The sequence below is a fragment of the Coffea eugenioides genome, chromosome 2, assembly GCF_003713205.1.
Source record: "Coffea eugenioides isolate CCC68of chromosome 2, Ceug_1.0, whole genome shotgun sequence".
NCBI classification, from domain to species: Eukaryota; Viridiplantae; Streptophyta; class Magnoliopsida; order Gentianales; family Rubiaceae; genus Coffea; species Coffea eugenioides.
The window spans coordinates 66,174,505-66,184,895 of NC_040036.1; the positions used below are offsets into that span (position 1 = coordinate 66,174,505).

General features: G+C 35.2%; 1 protein-coding gene across 1 annotated transcript; it reads left to right on the plus strand.

Annotated features, from left to right (window-relative positions):
* Positions 1-5,692: 5,692 nt before the first annotated feature.
* LOC113762933 (zinc finger BED domain-containing protein RICESLEEPER 1-like) lies at positions 5,693-8,651 on the plus strand. The gene is made up of 2 exons (XM_027306576.1): positions 5,693-5,773; positions 6,697-8,651. Exon 2 carries the CDS (start codon positions 6,697-6,699, stop codon positions 8,284-8,286), a length of 1,590 nt encoding a protein of 529 aa, XP_027162377.1. The 5' UTR covers positions 5,693-5,773; the 3' UTR covers positions 8,287-8,651.
* Positions 8,652-10,391: the final 1,740 nt, after the last annotated feature.

The following is a 10,391-nucleotide window of genomic DNA, read 5'->3' on the forward strand; positions in this document are numbered from 1 at the left end:
TAGTAATAGTTAGTAGTTTATTTTCCAGATTTCTATTTTATTTGCGAGGAATAAATTCGGTCCAAGACCTCATGTTGAGTTGGATCCGATTTATAGAGTTTAAGCTCACCATTACTTAAGTTGGTTAATTAGCTTTTATTGGGTTATGTTGGGTCAGCTTAAAAGCCTTCATTGGATCGATTATAAGTTGACCATTAGATAGTGGATTTGAGTAGTAGAATTGGCCCAAAGGCCTAGCCTAACTGAGTTAGGGTTTTCCCAAGTTACTTTAGGTTTTCAAGTTGTATGGCTATATATAGCCAAGGCAAGAGACCTTCATGATCAGTTTTGAGCATCAATAAAATTGTGAGTTTTCACTTTTCTCTTTCCAAGAGAGCCTCTTTGAATACTTGAGAATTAATCTCAAGTTGTTCATCGAACTTATCAATCAAGTAGTCTCCTTGATTGTGGCGTTCTTCTATCTATACTTTTGGTTCACTAAATTTGCTAGTCGTGGGTTAAGGAATCTCCTTAGTTCGTGGATTGTGATTCTAGAAGGGTCAAAGTTCCGCCAAACATCCCAACTTGGTGTTCGTCTAGATCCGTCTCACATCATTTATTCTATTAAATTATAAAGGTCTTTATATGGGCTCATGCAATTTGGACGTATGTGGTATAACCGTTTCAGCAAATGTTTAATTAAAGAAGGTTATACCAATAATCCAATAAACTTATGTGTTTTTATCAAGAAAAATGGGTCAAATTTTGTGATAATTGCTATATATGTTGATGATCTCAATCTAATTGGAACTCCTGAAGAGATTCAAAATACTGTTGTTGTGACGGTCCCTCCTCCCCCTTAGGCGAACCAGAGGGTTCGGCGGACCGCCTGCCCAGCTCTCGCCGGGACTCAGTCGTTCACTACAATCCTCAAATAGATTACAATATAAATCTCAAATATACATCAAATTCTCCAATAATTACATATCAAAAGCAAAGCGGAAACAACTCCCAACTATACATAAAATGATTCCAAATCCAAACTGTACAAGATATAAGCCATCCAGCCACGTGAATAAGTACTACAAGCCTTTCTTTAGCCACGAGTACTGTGGAGGGGAATAAAATAGTTTTGGGGTGAGCTAGAAGCTCAGTGAGTAACTAGTAAAATCAGTAAACAAATATATTGCACAATAATGTATTTCGATGATGTCATGATTCAGAGATCAAATGTACGTATTTTTGCTCTCGTGAGCCAGTGAAATCATTGCACTTAAACACCCAACGCTCAAAAAGATTACTTAACGATAAACAATATGGGGGAGCAACACTAGTGCTCCAGATCATGTCACGAACTCACGAAAGTGGTGGAGACGTGGGTGTTCAGCACAAGACTCCCCAAGAACTCATTTAATCCAAATCATATCATGGACTCACATGCCGGCATACATGATATGCAAACGAGGAAATAATGCAAGAAGACGTTCAAAAGTAACTTTGGAAGCAGTTTAGGGTCACTCACCTCCACGGCTCAAGAATCATCCATCATATATTATTACCTTGTCCGAATCCAAGCCCTTCAACTCAAACTCAAAGCAATCAAATGGTTTCAAAGGTCGGACAGCATATCCCCTTAATTTCCTTACTTTTCCATCCTACAAGCAACACCAATTCATCTCAAATTAACCACATACACATTATAAACCATCAAATACATCTTTCGGCACAATATCCATAACTGAAGCTACCCTTATCAGATTGAAACGAATCTTATGGCGTTTCGAAACCAAGACATAGACCTACATTTCTTATGAAGACCTCAAAAGCCAAATCATGCATTTTCATGGTCAAAAACGGAAAACTCCACGAAAACAGAAATCTGGGCGTGGAACAGGGTTCATGGGCAGTCAAGGGTATTTCGGTCATTTCACATGCTACAGTACTCGGATCGAGTTGAAAATTTGCAGGTATCTATTTAACACCATTTTCTATAACTTTCATGTTTTAACCTAATCCTGATTCGGCCTCTAACATGCTCAAATAAAACCGGACAGAACAGGGCAGATTCAAAACCCTAACCTGGAATTTCCGCATAAAACCGAAATTTTCCGCAAACAATCGTAACTAACATATACAAGCTTCCTTTTACACCGTTACCAGCCATCATACCATGATTAAACCATGATCATCATATAAAATCAGAAAATTCTCCAATAAAATCAGAAATTGAGCTAACTTCACTTTAATCCATAAATTCTTCCATAAAATCACATTTTTAACCAACACAAACCATTAATTTGACATTAGCAAGACCAAAGAAGGAATCCATTAGCTACTCACCTTGGAACCTCAAGAAAAGAGCCAACTAAGCACCTTTGTTTCTCAAACCACTTCACCAACTACCTCAAGACCACTTAGCAAAGGGATTTTATGGAGTGATTTGAAGTTTTATCGGTTTGATTTGCTAGATCCAAGCAAGAAATTGAAGAAACAAGTTGAGAGCTTTCTTTTCTTTTCTTGGAGAGAGAGAGTCGGCCAAGATGAGCTAAAATGAAGAGATATTTTGATCAAAATTAGCTTTAAGAAGGTATAAATATCTTGGTCAAAAGTCCCAGGGTGAATTGGATGGTGACACTTGTCACCTTTTGGTTTAAAACTTATCTTTTTGTCTCTCTAATACTAATCCATATAGGTAACATCTAATTATCTTTTAGCACCTTATAAAATAATATCACTTAATACAAAACTCCAACAAGTTATCAAAAATATATTGCATTTACCGCACTAGCGGGTCCCATGTTCATAATACTCTTCAAAATTAACGTGGATTTACTTGTATCAAGGAAATGATTTGAAAACTATATTCTCTTATAAAAATGTATAGGAAATTAATATATTGAAGAAAGGTACAAAATTATAGCCAAGGAAACAAAAATAATATCTAGAAAATATACAAAAATTTTCGGGTTTTCACACTCATCCTTTCGGGGCGTCACAGTTGTTGAATACTTGAAGAACGAATTTGAGATCAAAGATTTTGGTACGACAAATTTTTGTCTTGGTTTACAGATTGAGCATTTGAAAGGTGAAATTTTTGTCCACCAAACTGTTTATATCCAGAAGGTATTAAAGCGATTTTATATTAATAGCGCACATAAAATAAGTACCCTAATAGTCGTCAGATCATTAGACCTTAATAAGGATCCTCTTAGACCGCGAGAGGAAGATGAAGACATACTTAGTCATGAAGTACCATATCTCAGTACAATTGGTGCACTAATGTATCTTGCTAATTGTACAAAGTCTGATATATCATTTGCAGTGAATTTATTAGCAAGATTTAGTTTGTCGCCCACAAGACGACATTGGAATGGTATTAAACATATTTTTCGCTATCTTTAAGGAATAATTGATCTTGGTTTATTTTATTCAAATAAATCTAAGCCTGAATTGCTTGGCTATACTGATACTGGGTATTTATCTGATCCGCATAAAACAAGATCTCATACTAGTTATCTATTTATATATGGCTATACAGCTATTTTTTGCCGATCTATAAAGCAATCATTAGCCGTCACTTCATCAAATCATATTGAAATAATAGCAATTCACGAGGCTAGTCGAGAATGTGTTTGGTTAAAATCAATGACCCACTACATCCGGAAGAGTTGTGGGTTATCCTCCGAGAAAGAAAATTTTCTAACTATATTATATGAAGATAATGCAGCCTGTATAGCTCAATTGAAAGGAGGATACACTAAAGGAGATAGAATGAAACAATTTCACCAAAATTTTTTTTTATTCATGATTTACAAAAGAATGGTGAAATTGATGCGCAACAAATCTAATCAAATAATGATTTGGTAGATTTATTTACTAAGGCATTGCCGATTGCAACATTTGAGAAATTGATGAAGAATATTGAAATGCGTCTGCTAAAAGATTTCAAATGATATTTGCATCAGGGGGAGAAATTAATATACATGAATAGTGTACTCTTTTTCCTTCATTAGAGTTTTTGTCCTACTGGACTTTTCCCTAATAAGGTTTTAACGAGACATATTCTTTGTGTAATGGACATCGAAAGGGGAGTGTTATGAATTAACTAAAAGTGTAGATGTCCATTTGTATTCTCAAGAGGATTAATTCATAATTCATTGATCCCAAGAGAATTAATTCATAATTTATTGCTACATTATGTAAAGAATTACATTGGATGAACGGTTTCAATCCATAGACCCATTCATGTAATGGATGAACCGTTTCATAAACCTATATTTTATAATACCTATATATAGAGGTACCTTGACACCTCTTGAGATGACTTTTGATTAGTTGAAAATAATAAGGAAATAATTCTCTATTCCTTTACTTTTTTTCTCTAATATTTCCATCTTTATTGTAGTAGTTTATTTTATTAGTTTTATAACAACTATTCCTTTACTTTTTTTCTCTAATATTTCCATCTTTATTGTAGTAGTTTATTTTATTAGTTTTATAACAATACTCCATTTATTTTTATTTTTTAGCCTGTCTAATTTACACAATCTCACAAGTCCAAATATCTAGGGATAATTTCAAAAACCTCCCCTGAGGTTTCTGACAATCTCACTTCTCTCCTCTAAGATTTTCAAAATATCAGGGATCTCCTCTAGTAGAATATTGGGTCCCATTTCTTACATCATCACGAACAAAATGAGTTAAATACTCACACAACTTATTAGATGTTTCACAATTATTTGGATAAAATTTACTTAAATTAGTTATAAATATGGTTAATTGAATTAATGATAATTTATAAGTGCAAATAATATCTAAAATGCCATGAGAAAAAGGGCATCAAATTTAGGCATCCTACTCAGGTTGATGTATGGCATAGAAAACTGCAAGAGCAAGAAGTCACTTCAATTAGAACATGGGAAGCAGGGTTTTAAGCCATATGTGAAGATTCCACCTTTATTATAAAGGGTTCAACAGCTCTTTAAATCACATCTTCAAGTTAGTCTCTAAAAATTTTGTACTGAAAAATTTTTATTCTTTAACAGCTTATGTTGATATAATAGTTGTTTGTGTATGGTAGATTATACTTAGCTGATTTTCTATTTCAAAAACCTCTCCTAAAATTTCATTCTTCTTAAATTGCCTAGGTACTATTCATATGAAATTATCTCACTAATGCAAGGTTTGAGGGCGTTTGTGGTACTAGGTAGCTTTCTCTCTCCAACTCCCAATTTTTTATTGTTTATCTTTTTGAATTGGGTTGGATTTGATACTAGCTACTTACTTCTAAGGGAGGTCTTTGATATTTTGGAAATCTCAGGGGAGGGAAGTGAGACTATGAGAAACCTCAAGGGAGGTTTCTGAAATTATCCCAAATATCTATTGCATTATAATAAGTATATGTATAGAATTTTTGAAAAATTGCTATGATAGCTTACCACTTAGAATAGAATAATTTCTTAAAATGAATATTAATGAACATGCAAATTTTTCTTTTTTTTTTTTGGTAAAACTTTTCTCTTGAGCAATTCATGCTTGTACAAATTCACAACTCGTAAAAAAAAATATTGATAATATCAATATTGGCATTAAACTTTCTTTTTTTTTTCCCGCGCAAAAGGAGGTGGGGCCCCAAAATTTCCGCCATAAACTAGCTTGACTGACTTCCCCTCTTCCTGAAAAAGGGCCAAAAAAAAAAGGGCAATCTACATCATCTATTAACCATTCTCAAATAATTTCCTGCAAGTCAAAAGGGTCTTCTCCGTGCAGTCCTGCCCTGTACTCTGCAGCCCAGGTTTCTGATTTTGTAACCCCTTTTTTGCCTCCAATCTTGTCTCTGCATACATTTCATTTGTGTATTACTAGTATTTTACTGAACCCTTGATGGAACTGATAGTTCTTGGAGGAAAAAAACTGAATTTGGATATAAAGAATTAAAAGAAGACAAGAGGCAAGTAGAAATTAAAAAGGGTACTTGTTGATTTGTGGTACTAGTATCTGATTTCATCACTGCTTGTTCTACACCATATTGAAATTCAAAAAGAAGAAAAAAGTCTTGCGTGTTTATTTCTTGCTAGTATTGATGAACGGTGCACTGTCTTGGAAGGGGAAGAAACAAAAAATGGAAGGGAAAGACTGATGATTTTATACTAGTAGCTGTGATTCTTCATCGATTTTCTTGAGGGATTCTAGTTTGCTATCTTTTGGTATTAGAACATGTGAGAGTGCTATGTTTTTTTTTTTCCTGGCCGTGTCGAAGATTGATTAGTTCATATGGGGTTTTAGTTTAAGAACATGTAAGTAATGACAATTAGGAAATGAGTGAGCGTTTATGTTGCAGGATGTCGAAAATTTTGGCCCCAGTTTACACTTTTACGTTTGTAATCTGTGTTGCTGGAGTGATTGAAGCTTTGGAATTACTTTTGGGAATGTTTTCCTGTGTATGGTAGTGCTATTTACACTGAAGATTCATTCGTCCATATGGGATTCTAGTTTAGAATAGGAATGTGATCACAATTAGAAATGTGCAAGTGTTATCTTGCTGGACGTAGAAAATTTTGGCCACAAGTCACCCGTATCTGTTTGTAATATGTGTTGCTGTAGTGATTAAAGGCATTCAAAATAATTTGGGTTATATTTTTGATGTTTATGATAGTGCTATATACCAAGAAAAGGAAAAAGAAGTGGTTATGTATGATTAATTTTCCTGTTCTCCAGATGAGTTCCCAAGCTTCTGCTGACGAATCCAGTGATTGTAATGGTTCTTTTCATGAAGAATCAAATGAAAATGGTTCTGATGCTGAAGATGCCTTTCTTCCTTCTTCTGCGCTAGAATTGGAACAAATCCAAAAAGCCTTTACAAAGATGGTTTGTGTCCAGGAAGTCCCTCCCATGATGATAGAATGCCCAATCTTCAAGCGCTTTGTGTCCTCTTTGAATCCCTTTGTTGAACTGGGGGATTTTGAGTCGCTCAAAAATGACTGCTTGAAGTATTATGAGACAGAGATGATGAAGATTAAGCATATATTAAGAAATATGGATGCAAAGGTAAACCTATCCGTTGAGATGTTGAAAAATGATGCTTTTGATGACATTTTGTGCCTAACAGCACATTTTGTTGATGATACTTGGAAATGGAAAAAATGGGTTCTCAGATTTCAAGTTCTCAACTGGGAATCATATTCTGGAGCTATTGTAAAGTCGCTCGAATACTGGGGGATCATGGACAAAGTTTTTACCATTACTGTGAAGAGTGACATCTTTGATGCTGAAACCCTGGAGTGGATTCAAGACTATATACAAAAAAAGACAGAGGCTCAGGTTAAGGGCAAGTTACTTCATGTACATTGCTGTGCATGGTTCTTGAGTTCAATGGCACAGGATGCATTCCAAGAGATATCAATGATCATTGACAAGGTTCGGGATCTTATAATATGGGGAAAATTAGAACCGGTTTGGTCCATTACAAATTCTAAGTTAAAGGAGGCTTTGGACTTGCAGTCAAGGGGACAACTTGATACAGAATTTGTTGATGATAGTTGTTTGCTCTCTCCTGAAGAGTGGAAGAGACTTGAAGGAGTTTCCAAATCAGTAGACAAGCTACATAGTGTAGCAGAATTGCTGTTTCATGCTAAATATCCTACTGCTACCACTTTTCTCAAGAATCTTTATGATCTTCGTGTGAGCTTAGAGCTGGATTTTCCGAATTCATGCAGCTATGTCAATACTATCCTCGAGAAGCTGCTGCAGAAGTTTGATAGGTATTGGGAGGATACCTTTTTGGTGATGGCTATGGCTGCAGTAATGGATCCCCGCTGTAAAATGGTTTACATAGAGTACTTATGTTCAAAGGGTGGCAATGATAAATCTCAACATTCTGCTGTTTTGGAGACTGTTCGCAGCTTTTATGATGATTATTTAACGAGTTCTCTCCAGAAAGAGATTTCTGAGTGTGACTCGTGTCCTTCTGACTACGAAATTGAATGTTTCAACTCAGAAAATGAGGATGATCTTCCCAGCAAGAGAAGGAAAGTTGGAGTTGTCAAACCTGAAGGAAAGGTTAGTAGCAATCCCACCAACATAAGAAGTCACTTGGAAGACTACCAACAGTTTGTTCAGGCAAATAGTCAGCCCCCACGATCAGAACTGGATTGGTACTTGGAAGAACCTGTGCTTCCTTGGGACCAAGATTTCAACGTATTCGAGTGGTGGAAGACTGAGAGACCAAAATATCCTACACTCTCCAAGATGGCTCGTGATCTTTTGGCAATTCCATTTTCAGTGCTTACTTCATATGACGCATACTAAACTGAGGAAAGGTTTATTGACAAGCGCCTCTTGTCATCCAGGGGTGCTTTAATGAACTCCTTAATGTGCACTCGGAGCTGGCATCAAAGGCATTGAATTACTCTGTGCGGAATGCAATTGTCCTTCCGTTATCGATACCTTTGGCAAACATATAGCTACTCATTCACCCTTTCTCTGTCTATCTGAAGTTCTGTTTGTTTGTTGGTGCACAAGCTTTCTCTGCTTGTTCTGCAGGTCATATTAAGGAATTTCAAGCTAACACAGGAATGAGCATAAAAAGAGAATATTGCAGCATTGGCTGCTGTGTCAATGATGTTAACTTTTTGATTTTGTTGTTAAATGCATGAAAAACATGTTTTTTCGAATTGTTTCAACCAAAGGTGATAATCAAGAAAATCATCTTAGCAGCTGAGCTGATAGCCTGAATACTTACCAAACCTATATATTCTTTTGAGTGTTATATTGGATGATTTTTTTCTGATTCAGTGGTAGCTACAACCCGTTTCGTTACCACCCAACCCAACCCAACCCTCCCCAAGAAATTGCTTGTTAAATACAATAAAATCAATAGTCCATTACAGATACATAATGAATATAAAAAAATAAAAAAGAGGAGACCAAACACGAAATGGAACCAGAAATGGTACAAAAGTAGGTTTAAAAAACAGTCCTACCCTTGTTCTCCATTTCTACTTTCTTCCCCTACTTTTGGTTTATTTCATGGTATCTCCAATTTCTGTCTCCATATTTCATTTTGCTTCATCATTCTGTCCTAGCATTTTTCCTTGCATTTGTTTTAACCGTGCCTGCAATTCATGTAAATAAACTTAAAAAAGTTATTGAATGATACTGCGACTGATTCTTTAGCAAAGATGTTGCAAATAATTCTTAGGCCTTCTTGAATTGTCCCTCAAAAAAAAAAGGGCCTTCTTAAATTGGGCTTTTATCAAAATGGTCTGCCATCGCAAAGGTAAAAGAAGTTTGTAAAGGGAATTTACACCTGCTTTTTCCAGTTTGCCTACCAACAATATCCCCAAAGTTTGAAGGCAAACCCCAAGGAGCATTTCGTACATATGACCCTGAAAACAACCAAAATTCATGCAGGCTAGTATTTTTGTTTAAACAAGTAATTCATATTTCATAATGGTTTCTACAAGTTTATTAATTCATATTTCATAATGGTTTCTAAAAGTTTAGTCAGATTTCTGCATTTTTTGGGGGTAAAATTCAGTATCATTGATGTAACCTATATCCCTAATGAAGCATAACCACTTCTTTGTTAGCACTTTAATTTGTTATCAATTTGCATCAATAGCTTGAAATATTAGAGGAAGAAACTCATTTTCAAGTTAGCTTAATCCCACCCGTCCCCTGCATAAAAAAAAATTAGCTTAATAAATTTAGGGGCAATTTTTTTAGGAGTAAATTGCGCCAAATGTCACTAAACTATACACTTGTGCTAGTTCAGGTCACTGAATTATTTTCTGAGTCGAAAATGTCATTGAACTAACCAAAGTACATGTTTTGTATCATTTTGTGTAATTTGACTGTCAAGTCAAACGGAATAGATGTCACATGATTTACATGCATAGGGTTTGAAGGACATAATCATCTAAAAATTTTAAGCACAATAAAGAAGCCATAATGGCCGGCCGCTTCAATTCAGAATCTCAATTTGGTCTACCTCTTAATAGAAAGAAAAAAAATGTAGGGTTTCTCCATTGACATCCAAATCGAACTCAATAGAAAATCTGAGGATTCAAGTGAAAGATTGAAGACAAGTTTCATTAGTCAATTACGCTGTCAGCTAATTAATCGCGATGAAGTGGGTAAAAAGAAAGAGAGATGAATACCTCGACCCATACAAAATATATGGTAAGAAATTGTATAAACCCAGTCCTCTAGATTTAGTTAATATTGCATGAATCATGTTGTATGAGAATAAAAAAAAGTAAAGTGTTTGGCTATTGTGTTTATTGGGTATAAGGGTTTTATGCTTTGTACTAGTTGGGTAGAAAGTGACATGACAGCAATGACTGGGTGGAAAATGACACGAGAACATGTGATTTCCTTCGTTGTCATCGCAATGGGTTGTAAAGGGTGCT

What these genes read in the sequence shown, in the direction of transcription:
- LOC113762933 (XM_027306576.1), top strand. Translation starts at nt 6,697, where the DNA reads ATGAGTTCCCAAGCTTCTGCTGACGAATCCAGTGATTGTAATGGTTCT.